The sequence below is a fragment of the Haplochromis burtoni genome, unplaced genomic scaffold, assembly GCF_018398535.1.
Source record: "Haplochromis burtoni strain Fernald_Lab_line unplaced genomic scaffold, NCSU_Asbu1 Contig_1908, whole genome shotgun sequence".
NCBI classification, from domain to species: Eukaryota; Metazoa; Chordata; class Actinopteri; order Cichliformes; family Cichlidae; genus Haplochromis; species Haplochromis burtoni.
This window is the reverse complement of record NW_024584269.1, coordinates 4,811-17,424: the sequence shown is the minus strand read 5'-3', so window position 1 is coordinate 17,424 and position 12,614 is coordinate 4,811. Positions and strand designations below refer to the sequence as shown.

Below are 12,614 nucleotides of genomic sequence, written 5' to 3'. Positions count from 1 at the left end.
TACGGAAAAAAAAAAAAAAAAAAAAAAAAAAAATAAACCCTGCAATTCCCACATAGCACATTATACATTACTTAGCACACATCTTAATAAAAAACATGTTGACAATTATGAAGATGAAGTCATCTAGGCATGTTGAAGGGATTTAAATGATAAAGTAGCTCACTGTTATCATACATATCATTAACTATACTCATCACACAGGTTCACTTGTCCCAGGAAAACATCTACAGTTCCCTCATGTTTATGTAAACCCTGACAAAGATAAAGCGTGCCTATATAAAGCATTTTATTGTTATTTATCAGAGTAAGTAAAAAAAAAAAAAAAGATGTAGTATTATTCTGAAATGTTATCCACATTATTGTCTAGTGTGCAATGGATGATTTCCCCAAACCTGCCCAATAGCACCAGAAAATGTTTGAAAGTCTGGAGTCATTCAAATGATTTTAAACAGAAGCATTATTAGTTATTGTCACTGCTGACCTTTCGTTTGCAGGGACGATAAAGCAGATTTCATTTAAATCTTTAAATTGCTGCACCTTTACAGTTCACTAAGATAATGAAGTAATGAATTGTCACACTGATCATCAAGTAGCATCCAGGAGTGTTGCTTTTAAAAAATTACTACTTCACTATTGGCCACAAATCTTGTATGAAATCACATGATAATATATTATGACAAAAGTGACAGATAAATATCTGAATCAAATAAAAAGAATATCACTGCTCAGATAACTGCACTTTGCACTGTACAAAGAAAATGCTGAACATAAGAACAGGAACACTATGATATGCAGTTTACTCAAAGTAATAAGGAAACATTGTTACCATGGCAATAAACTTCAGAGCTGGTTGATTATTGACTACTTTTAAAGTGCTTTGACTCACGAGTTCAAGTCCAAGCTAGCCCACAATAAATGGAGTGAGATTGACTGCTTCTGGCCGGCTTGGATATGAATCTATCAGATCCATTACACTCAGCGTACGCGAACCTGAGCATAGGTTTCTGCAGCATTAGGATCAGGCTGAGGGGCGGGCCTCTTCACGTGGTGCATGTGAGCATCATATGTAGGGAGGGAGGATGCTGCAGGAGCCCTGCTGTTCGCTTGAACCTGAGCATAATTTGAGGATTCACTCTGTACCCCCATCTGAACTCTCCCATCATTTCTCTTTGGGAAAAACCTGACATCTGCATAGTTCAACTCCTACAGAGGAAACAGAGAGTAGAATAAGATTATAACTGTGAAATAAAGGGAGTCTTATCGTATTTGTTTTAGACTCTTTAAGATCCAACTTTCATTCAGTTACATTGCAATAAATTAAGTATTAAACACATATATGGCTAATTTTACGAAAAACACAACCATGAGCCCGACAGTTGTATCCAGCTGTTAAGTTGGGTTTAACTCAAAGTCTGACAAGGTTCAAAGTCTGATGCTGAGCCTAAGGTACACAAGTGTTAGCTGTATGTTAGGAGGCATACTCTTTTAATCGGTCTATATAAACTATATATGGACTAATCTATAGTCCATAAGTGTGTCTCAAAACTCCAAGATTATGAATCTGTGATAATTTTTCTAGCAAAATTTATAAACATAAGAAAATAGTTGATTTGAGGAATATTGGTTTTAATTCATCTGATGTTTCTGTGAATGATTTAAGTAATGGGTTTAGGGATGAAAACATTGTTTCCTTAAACATATACTCAGGTATATGCATACTCATGTGAATTTAAAGGAATTAGCAACTTTTACCTGATTTGAGGAAGCTGCAGTTCCCTGGCCTCCTTTAACACAACAACAAATAATAATAATAACAGGAGTTAAATGTAGGGAGAAGCAATAATTCCTTTACATGTACTCAGCAGGGGTAATATTAACTTAACAAAAACTGAGAATAACACAGCATGTAAATTAAGACATGTAAATTAATTAAGTTTCACCATAAACTGATCCCAATACAACCAGTACAGTTTTAGTACAGGCTGCATTAACTGATTCATATACCATTTTATTATTGTTGTCATTATTTTTGTCTTTTAATGCTTTAATGCCACCACTCAAACACACACAGAAAGAGCTGGGGATTAAATGACCAACCTTCTGATTAGCAGATGACCCACTTTATCTGCTGAGCCACTAGCTGCCAACACACACACACACACACACACTAACCTGTTGTAGATTTCTTCAGAGGTCCTCTGTTGAGAAAGATAAAGACTTATGACTACATTACACATATAAAAATTTGCCAAATAACAATGATATAGTCAATACATATTAAGTATTAATAATAATCAATATATCAATAAACATACAGGGAGTGCAGAATTATTAGGCAAGTTGTATTTTTGAGGAATAATTTTATTATTGAACAACAACCATGTTCTCAATGAACCCAAAAAACTCATTAATATCAAAGCTGAATGTTTTTGGAAGTAGTTTTTAGTTTGTTTTTAGTTTTAGCTATTTTAGGGGGATATCTGTGTGTGCAGGTGACTATTACTGTGCATAATTATTAGGCAACTTAACAAAAAACAAATATATACCCATTTCAATTATTTATTTTTACCAGTGAAACCAATATAACATCTCCACATTCACAAATATACATTTCTGACATTCAAAAACAAAACAAAAACAAATCAGCGACCAATATAGCCACCTTTCTTTGCAAGGACACTCAAAAGCCTGCCATCCATGGATTCTGTCAGTGTTTTGATCTGTTCACCATCAACATTGCGTGCAGCAGCAACCACAGCCTCCCAGACACTGTTCAGAGAGGTGTACTGTTTTCCCTCCTTGTAAATCTCACATTTGATGATGGACCACAGGTTCTCAATGGGGTTCAGATCAGGTGAACAAGGTGGCCATGTCATTAGTTTTTCTTCTTTTATACCCTTTCTTGCCAGCCACGCTGTGGAGTACTTGGACGCGTGTGATGGAGCATTGTCCTGCATGAAAATCATGTTTTTCTTGAAGGATGCAGACTTCTTCCTGTACCACTGCTTGAAGAAGGTGTCTTCCAGAAACTGGCAGTAGGACTGGGAGTTGAGCTTGACTCCATCCTCAACCCGAAAAGGCCCCACAAGCTCATCTTTGATGATACCAGCCCAAACCAGTACTCCACCTCCACCTTGCTGGCGTCTGAGTCGGACTGGAGCTCTCTGCCCTTTACCAATCCAGCCACGGGCCCATCCATCTGGCCCATCAAGACTCACTCTCATTTCATCAGTCCATAAAACCTTAGAAAAATCAGTCTTGAGATATTTCTTGGCCCAGTCTTGACGTTTCAGCTTGTGTGTCTTGTTCAGTGGTGGTCGTCTTTCAGCCTTTCTTACCTTGGCCATGTCTCTGAGTATTGCACACCTTGTGCTTTTGGGCACTCCAGTGATGTTGCAGCTCTGAAATATGGCCAAACTGGTGGCAAGTGGCATCTTGGCAGCTGCACGCTTGACTTTTCTCAGTTCATGGGCAGTTATTTTGCGCCTTGGTTTTTCCACACGCTTCTTGCGACCCTGTTGACTATTTTGAATGAAACGCTTGATTGTTCGATGATCACGCTTCAGAAGCTTTGCAATTTTGAGACTGCTGCATCCCTCTGCAAGATATCTCACTATTTTTGACTTTTCTGAGCCTGTCAAGTCCTTCTTTTGACCCATTTTGCCAAAGGAAAGGACGTTGCCTAATAATTATGCACACCTGATATAGGGTGTTGATGTCATTAGACCACACCCCTTCTCATTACAGAGATGCACATCACCTAATATGCTTAATTGGTAGTAGGCTTTCGAGCCTATACAGCTTGGAGTAAGACAACATGCATGAAGAGGATGATGTGGACAAAATACTCATTTGCCTAATAATTCTGCACTCCCTGTATATTATCAACATTACTAGAAATTGAGATGCTGTTTGACTCTTTTTATACTTTTAGTCCCTGTTCAAAAGAAATAATAATCAGTAAGTCCAAACTATTTTTTATTTCAAGTTTTTCAAGTGTTTTACTTAACTGACATTCTTATGACAAATACTGATAAAACATATAATCAATTTTAAAATATTTTCAAATACAATTTCGGTGTCCCCATGAGAAGTAGCAATAAGACTCGTCAAATTAAAGCTGCAGTAATCATTAAAACCACACAGACAATGCACATTCAGAAAATGGTGCACTTTTAGAAAAATGTCCACCTGTTTCCAACTTACTTTTTCTTATAAAAGTAGTATCCGCCACCAACAGCTGCAGCAACAAGGACTAAACATGCAATTACTATTCCAGCGATGGCACCAGCAGATAATCCTGATGATTTTTCTGGGAATGTACAAAAAGCAATAAATATTGTTGCTTTTTAAAGTCGCTTTGGTGCGTTTCTCAGATCAGAATTGAAATTCTCATAACTATTAGTTCAACCTCCACAACACTCAGTCATTTGTGCACATCATAGTAGCAATTTCTCCTCTCTCTGAACAAACTGCAAATGATTTTGGACATGAATCAGTTGCTTCCATACATTTCCCTGCTGCTTTCTGACATTTCCATTTGCTTATGTCATGTCAGTCAAAAGTAATCATACCTATGGATGCTGAATAGTCGTTCCCAATAAAACTAATAGTCATACATCCATTGCTTAAGTCATCACACACAAAATTGTTGAACTAGTTATCACATGCCAAATATTGGCCATCTGTCAAGCAAATCCTATACCTTTCTGTATCATTGTTCCTGGAAATGTCTCCGAAATTGAACAATTGATCTCAGGTGAATTACAGCTGTCACTCATGAGGAGGCGTGTGAAAGTTTAGTTGTAACCAATGACAAACAACTTGTTCACTGTCAATTATGGATGAATCCTGTGAATCCCCAATTGGCAAGCATATATAAACTGCGCAGGAGCTAGTGTGTACCATTTCTACACTTCTGTGACACAAAATGGAAGGTCAGCACCGTGGAAGAGGGGTGAGGATGCGGGGAGGAAGGGGAAGGGGAAGAGGGAGAAGAGGCAGATATAGGCGGATTCCTAATGAAATAAGGGCTACAATTGTGGACCATGTTGTCAATCACGGCCTCACCATGGAGGAGGCTGGTCGAAGGGTGCAACCCAATATTGGAAGAACTACTGTCAGTTCAATCATTCAAACATTCCGTAGGGAAAACAGGTATGCAAACAGTAATACACTGTACTGTACTGTGCCATCTCAGACACATCACATGTTACTGTACTGTATTTGCAATTTCACAAAAAGTTCACCTACCACAGCAAGAAGAAGCCATTTGTGCAATGGTCATTGCAAACAATGCAATAAAGCTGAGAGAAATACAAAGCGCTGTCATAGAGAATTACACGGTATTTGGCAATATTGAATCTGTTTCAATTTCAACAATTGACAGAGTACTCAAGAAAAATGAAATCCACATGAAGCAATTGTATAAAGTGCCATTTGAACGAAACAGTGACAGGGTGAAGGAGATCCGTCACCAGTATGTGCAGGTAAAGCTGGTCTTCTATGTTCTGCACTGCAAACTGTTTTACAGTACTTCGTAGTTTCATGCAGTACACTTGCAATTCCACAGCACATACTCTACAATGTGTTTTACCAAATGCATGCATTACTGTTTGTTACTGTACACAGGCATATTGTGACATTGCATTTCTGTCTCTCTCTAAAGCGTGTACTGGAGCTGGAAGCCAGGGAAACACTGCACACATTCATATATGTTGATGAGGCAGGTTTCAATCTGGCCAAAGGCAGAAGGCGTGGAAGAAATCGCATTGGACAGAGGGCAACCACTGAAGTCCCTGGTCAGCGCGGAGGGAATATTACCATGTGTGCAGCCATCTCAGACAACGGCGTCCTCACCCATATCCCCCTTCTTGGTCCATACAATACCCAACATCTCCTGACATTTTTAGACACTCTTTACAGGGACCTAGTCCCTGAGAATGAGAGAGGTGGAGGCCAACTCAGCAAGTATGTTGTTGTCTGGGATAATGTCCGTTTTCACCACTCCCATCAGGTCAGAGAGTGGTTTGCAGCACATGACAGAATTCTGGTTGAATATCTCCCTCCATATTCCCCATTCCTTAATCCAATAGAGGAGTTTTTCTCTGCCTGGAGGTGGAAAGTTTATGACCGGCATCCACATGAGCAAATGGCCCTGCTAGCAGCCATGGATGCAGCATGTGACGACATCACAGCAGGGTCCTGCAGAGGATGGATTCGCCACTCCAGGAGATACTTTCCTCGCTGCATTGCGAGGGATAACATCTGTTGTGATGTAGATGAAAATATGTGGCCAGACAGACAGGAACGTCTGGATGTGCCAGAATGATTTACTGTACTGTTACATGTGCTGTTTATTGTTCACATTAGTGCACAGCTCTACCAAATGGGTGATTTTATGTTTACATGTATTCTACAGTGAACAAGTGACTGTAGCATATTTTTCTTTTGCACAATTCTGTAGGATTACAAACACTTCTACACAATGGAAATGTGAAACGTACGTATTCAGTGTCTCAGTTACTCCCAAGACTCCCATAACATCTACAGTGACTTTACTGCACATTTCAGATGGCTGTACAGGTAGGCCATAGTGCTGTCGTCAGCATTTTCAGGTGTCACCAATTGTTTTTGCAATGGGAAACACTGAAATTATAAACTGTCATAGTGGAAACATGACAATGCCATTTGACTATCTTGTTCATAAAGATGGTGTCAAGACTTTTCATTTTGATGGCACTGACAGTTTCATTGACATGGATACTTGCTTTTGAGGTATGGATAATCAATTCTGTGCATGTGACGTGCTTTTGCAGGCTATCCACTAGGTTTTGCAGTTTGCACTAATTGTTTTGGGAAATGCACTAACTGCTGTGCAAATGTTAATGGTGTTCTGAGGAACGCACCAAAGCGACTGAGAAAAACTGTAAATGGAATTTATTATATCAATAAACATAAAAGTAAAGGATTCAAAAGAGCTCTATCACATCTCATCTTTACAAAACCTGGAAACTTACTCAGTGACAAAAATATAATAGCAAACTATAACACTTCACACCACATCAGAGTCATTTAGATAGATAGATAGATAGATAGATAGATAGATAGATAGATAGATAGATAGATAGATAGATTCTGTAATTAAAAACACTGTTGTCTCATGAGCTTGAAATGAATCTTAACCTTTTTAGATGAAAGATTAATTATTAATTCATCTTAATCTTGTTAGTATCAAAGATCTCTAAGAAAATGTTAGGAAGCCTATTAGGGGCATGACAGTTAAAGCTATCTAAAAAATCCAAGAGAATCAATACATGCAGATACCTGTTACAGTCAGTCCATGCACAGCTGATGATGATGTTTTCTTAGTTATATTATTCCAGGCTTGACAGGTGTAGTTTCCACTGTCAGAAAGTTCAACCTCTTCTTTAATGTACTCAGCTGAATTGGTGAGTTTCTCTGTCCCATTTAAGAACCAGGTGAATCTGGCAGTTGGTGTGGATTCAGCAGAGCAGGTCAGTTTTAAGGTGCCTTTGATATTTATCTTATTTGGACCTTTGATTTGAACATTTTCTGGTCCATCTGAAAAACAGGTAAAAAAACAAAATCTATGTGTTCATTACTTTTAAATTTCTGCATTACTAGACTACATATCATATTAGTTGTACCATTCAAAGTTTGAAATTTTTTTACTGTATGAATGAACAAGAAGTGTAGACTGACCAGGATGTTACTTACAATTAACAGTCATATTGTATTTAGCTTCATCACTGCTGATGGGGTTGCTGATCTGGCAGAAATATTCTCCATTGTCTTTCCTCTTCACAGTGTCAAAGGTCAACACTCTGTTATTGTCAGAAAGGATCATGTTGTCAGTCGGGGTCAGTTCGGAGCCATCCTTCATCCAGTTCCTTGTAAAGACTGAGCCAGAAGCCTCACAGGTTAAACTGACAGATGTTCCCTCAACTGGCAGGTTTATTGATGGTTTGACAGAAGAACCTGATATTTCCTCTGTTTGACAAAAAAATAATAATTAAGAACAAAAATAATAAGATAACAAGAACAAAAGTAGATGATCATTTGAATACCAAATTTATACACTAAAATCAGTGATGGTGAAATAGAAGAACAACTGAAAAATCTAAATAATGAGATTAAAAACACCAAAGAAAACCACAGAGATGAGGAGAACTCTTGAGATATGGTATGGTAATAATGAATAAGAATAATGTGCAGGATAGTGATCAACACTAAATTAGAGTTATATAATCTAATACTAAAAATATTTATTACTGTTTGACATTTTCATACAACTTCACCTTCAAGGTCAAGGCATCTAATATTCAATTTAAATGTGCCGGACACTTTTAATTTGGCTATTTTCTCCAATACCAATTTAATACTAAGTGATACCAGACACTTTTTTTACCCTATTTAAATATAACTGATGTTTTGTGAGCAGATGACGAGGACAATGACAAAGAGAGAGAGAGAGACTTTTTATTTATGTCTTTTTGTGGTGCCAAGGATACTACTTCTATAAGAAGGTTTATGAAGATGTGGAGTTGGAGGCAGGGGTGGTAAGATTGTAACATGAATACAGTAAAGTCCACTCTCAGCCCTGTGGGTGGTTTTATATTCTTCAAGCTTGGGTCCTCTATCAGAGGCCTGGTAGCTTGAGGCTCCTGCGTAGTATCGATGCTGTTCCTAGGTCTGTGATCTTCTGGATAGAGATCTTGGATGTTTTCCCTGCGATTGCCTTGACACACTCGCCCAGTTTAAGGGTCGCTGCCCCGAGTCCTCCGATTACCACTGAGACAACTGTTGCCTTCCCCCTTCACACCTTCTCTAACTCCTCTATTAGCCCGTATTTCTCAAGCTTCACATGTTCCTTCATCCTGATTTTGCTATCACTTGGAATTGCTACATCTATCACTACGGCTGTCTTCCTCTACGTGTCCACCACTTGTCTGTCCAGTTGGTTAGCCATCACCTGTTCATCTGTATCTGAAAGTTCCACAGGATCTTTGCTTGGTTATTCTCAAATATCCTAAGGATCCCAATTTGGCCTCAGGATTTTGAGATTATACTCAGCACAGATGTTCCTGTATACTATGCCGAACACTTATAACTTTTCATGTCTGCCCTGCCTGCTAGCATCTACCTTAAGTTTTTTTTCAACTTCACAAGAAATTGAATTAAAATAAAAATCATCACAGTCAAAGTGCACGTGAAAAAGTGCATAATAACTTTTTCATTACATTTTCGTTGTGTTAAAGGGTGATTTGTTGTAAATCCTTCACTCTGACTGAGTTTCTTTTTTCTATCAGCCCCATTTGTTTTCTGCGTGAGAAAATATGTCAAAAGCCTGTAGTATATGAGGAAACCATTTTATTTGAAAATTGTTTTTCTGTATTGTTTATCTCCACAAATATTTTTATATGTGTGAAATTATTATCTGAATATAGCTCTAGTCAAAAATATATACATGAATCACACACATTAACAATAAATCAAACCTACCCAGCACAGTGATGGCTGAAGACTCAGACGTTTGAGATCTCAGAGTTTTGTTGTTAAAGGCCTGACAGCTGTAGTTTCCACTGTTACTCATGTTAACGTTCATCAGTCTGAGCTCTTCAGTATCAGACAGCTGATCTCCATTCAGAAACCACTTAAACTGAGCAGGAGGTCTGGATCCAACCGAGCAGGTGAGGCTGATGTCTGACCCCTCAGCAAAGTATCCTTGTGGTGGAGATAACATCAAATTGATATTTTCTGGGCCATCTAAATGTAGAGGGACATAGAAAAGTTAAAGTTAACTGTATGAAACATTTAAAGGTATACAGCAGGGATTTCAATGTTTTTTATATTGTGGGCCACATACAGTCTACTTTGCTTTTAGGTAGGTCAAACCAGTGAAACTCCAATGTCAGCCAGTGTAGAGAAGTTTACTTACACAATTTATCAATGAGCTGTCGTAGTATAAGACAAAGAAGAGCTTTTTCAACAGCATGTCTAAGATTTTTCACATGATAAAGACATGAAGCGTAATACATTAAAGACGTCTGTCAGCTTGACTCTGGGTTTAAAATGTAAGACATAATGTGTAAAATTACAGAAATCTGTAATTTAATTACTTTGGTGTATTGTGAAAGCCCTTGAAGGAGTTCTTTAATAAAAAGGTGTAAACCCTAAAAAGAATAACAGTTAATAGTCCAAAATTTCTGTCCTCTTTCACCTTTTCCAAAACCATCCAATGGGCCGGATGGGAATCTTTGTCAGGCTGATTCTGGCCCACAGGCCTCTGTATGACAACCCCAACCCTGGTATATACCATTCAGTTTGGCTTATTGTGAAACTGTGACATTATTAGCCAGATCATTCCACATTATATCACAATAAAAAAAAAAATCTACTTACTCTGTAATGTATGAAAACAAAACCATCTAAATGAAACTAACTGCACTGTGAATTAGGTGATTTAAACTGTAATTTAAATCACCTAATAATTAAAAAAACAAAAACAAATCACAGTAACTCACAGCTGATGGAGAGGTTTACTGGATCACTGGTAACAGTACTGACAGGATTGGACACACGACACCTGAATGGTCCCTGGTCAAAGCGGGTCACATTGATTATAGTCAGACTGGAGCCTCCATCAGTGAGCTGAACTCTGTCACTTGCTGTAACCTCAGAGCTGCCGTTCAACCAGAGGAAAGAGAGAGAGGATCCAGAGGCAGAGCAGGACAGAGAGACAGAAGCACTGAACTCAACCAAGTCTGTGCTGCTGGAAGTTACCAACACATTGGAGACTTTCACTGTGAAAGAAAAACCACAAAATAGTTTTATTGTTGGCATCAACAATAGAAAATAAGCAGTAAAATGACAAAAAATCCAATTCCAGCTAAACCTAAAATAGAAACAATATATTTATAAATAAACCTTAAAAGAAATACTGTACCAACCACAACCTTCAAATACTTAAATTCACATAACTGACAATATCAACTCCTTTTAAGTGACTATTCTGAACAGAATAAATTAGATTAATTGAGTTCTCAGCTCGTTTTTTATAGTACGGGGGTCAATACTACCTTATAAAATAAATAAGCCATTCAGTTTCTTACAGCCACTTTTTAAAAGTCTTTGTTATCACAGTCTTAAGAAATAGATGAATTATTGCAAGAATGCATTATTGCAGAGTAGAGATGTTACATAAACGTACTAATCATTACAGGTATTTTTACATGTTCAATATATTGTAAACTTGTTTAAATATTGCAAAAACAGTTAAGCTGTTGAATTTCTACATCTGCTCACCGTATATCAACAGAGTAGTACGACCCTGCTGGGCTTTTCCATCTTGTATAATGTTAACAGTGTAATCTCCAGTGTCATCCAGAGTGAGACTCCTGAGCTCCACAGACGCAGTAGATGGGAAGAAGGTGATCCTGCCTTCATACTCAGGTGCAATAGTTTCTTCTGAGTTAATCATGGTTATTATAGTTGTAGAGAAATTAACATTCCAGTTCACAGATTGAAACGGTTTCTCTGTTGGAGACAGTGTTGTAGTGAACATCACAGTTTCTCCTACAGCTGCATTCAGAGGACCATCAGGCAACAAACCATCTCCTTCAGTGAAACCTGCGGGAGAAGAATAGCAAAGTGCTGTTGTTACTCAAACATAAGTCTAATGTCTGCTTTTCCAGATAATACTGCACATAATTCTGGTCGACTTTCAGGAATCGCTCAATAATCGCGTGGTTATTAAAACTGTTAACCAGCTGTTGCTTCCGGTGACTTGTTGCTATTCTAAGCCCTTGGCGAACAACCGAAGAAAAATCTGACTTTTTGCAAAGAGACCACAAGTTATACTGAACATCTTAATTTTGAGACTTACTTGCAAATGCCACAAAAACAAGAAGCTGTTGTAACAAAGCCATTAATTAAATATCCGTGAACTGTGCAGTTAGTAATGTTTTACTATCAAAGTGACCAAAAATCTACTGACTCAGTATGGTGAATGAAACTCTACTTAACAAGATGCAGTGTCAGTTTCATGCACCAGAAAACTTGCAGGATGCCTCCCTCATGTGGTGCAACTGTGTTAGTGCAAGATGTAAAACTTAAAATGTTGCTTTGAAGATGTTGATGTCCAATCACAGGATGTTTTTCCGATTATCCCACACAGTTTAATTGATCAATAGAAAACAAATCACTATGCAGTAATATATTCCTCACTGCATGCCACAGTCCTAGTCATTTGTTTAGTTAAAAATACTCAGAAAGATACTGAGAACATTTTATAACCATCCAAAATGACCTAAAACTATCAACAGAATGCAGCCAATGTTGGAACAATTCATTTATGTTGCTTTCAAAACTAAAAGTCAAACTCTGAGCCAAAATCTTGATAGGTTTTTGTGAGTATTTAAAATTCTGAGTAAGACGATGAAGCAAGGCAAAATAGTGTCTAGCATGCCCTGAGGCCAACATTAGAGGAAGAATAAATTTCTATTTCATAAAACAGAATCATTTATTTTCCTTTTAAGGTAGAGAGTTTCAGGGCAGGCATAACCAAAACAAAATACACAATACAGGCCTTT

The 12,614-nt window shown here is 37.8% G+C and overlaps 1 protein-coding gene and 1 long non-coding RNA gene across 2 annotated transcripts; both read right to left on the bottom strand.

Annotated features, from left to right (window-relative positions):
- Nucleotides 1-305: 305 nt before the first annotated feature.
- Nucleotides 306-2,203, bottom strand: LOC121813556. Its single transcript, XR_006053766.1, has 3 exons — nucleotides 2,173-2,203; nucleotides 1,753-1,784; nucleotides 306-1,203 (listed from the first exon to the last, which is right to left on the bottom strand). It is a non-coding gene; the product is annotated as an uncharacterized LOC121813556 (long non-coding RNA).
- Nucleotides 2,204-4,199: 1,996 nt separating this feature from the next.
- Nucleotides 4,200-11,994, bottom strand: LOC102292080 (carcinoembryonic antigen-related cell adhesion molecule 6-like). The gene is made up of 7 exons (XM_042217398.1): nucleotides 11,909-11,994; nucleotides 11,329-11,652; nucleotides 10,548-10,826; nucleotides 9,526-9,789; nucleotides 7,741-8,013; nucleotides 7,327-7,584; nucleotides 4,200-4,312 (listed from the first exon to the last, which is right to left on the bottom strand). Exons 1-7 carry the CDS (start codon nucleotides 11,949-11,951, stop codon nucleotides 4,203-4,205), a joined length of 1,551 nt encoding a protein of 516 aa, XP_042073332.1. The 5' UTR covers nucleotides 11,952-11,994; the 3' UTR covers nucleotides 4,200-4,202.
- Nucleotides 11,995-12,614: the final 620 nt, after the last annotated feature.

What these genes read in the sequence shown, in the direction of transcription:
- LOC102292080 (XM_042217398.1), bottom strand. Translation starts at nt 11,951, where the DNA reads ATGGCTTTGTTACAACAGCTTCTTGTTTTTGTGGCATTTGCAA. An exon ending in TTCAGCCATCACTGTGCTGG is followed by an intron (nt 8,014 to 9,525) that starts GTAGGTTTGATT and finishes TTTGTCAAACAG; the next exon opens with AGGAAATATCAGGTTCTTCT. An exon ending in GCATGGACTGACTGTAACAG is followed by an intron (nt 4,313 to 7,326) that starts GTATCTGCATGT and finishes GTACATTCCCAG; the next exon opens with AAAAATCATCAGGATTATCT.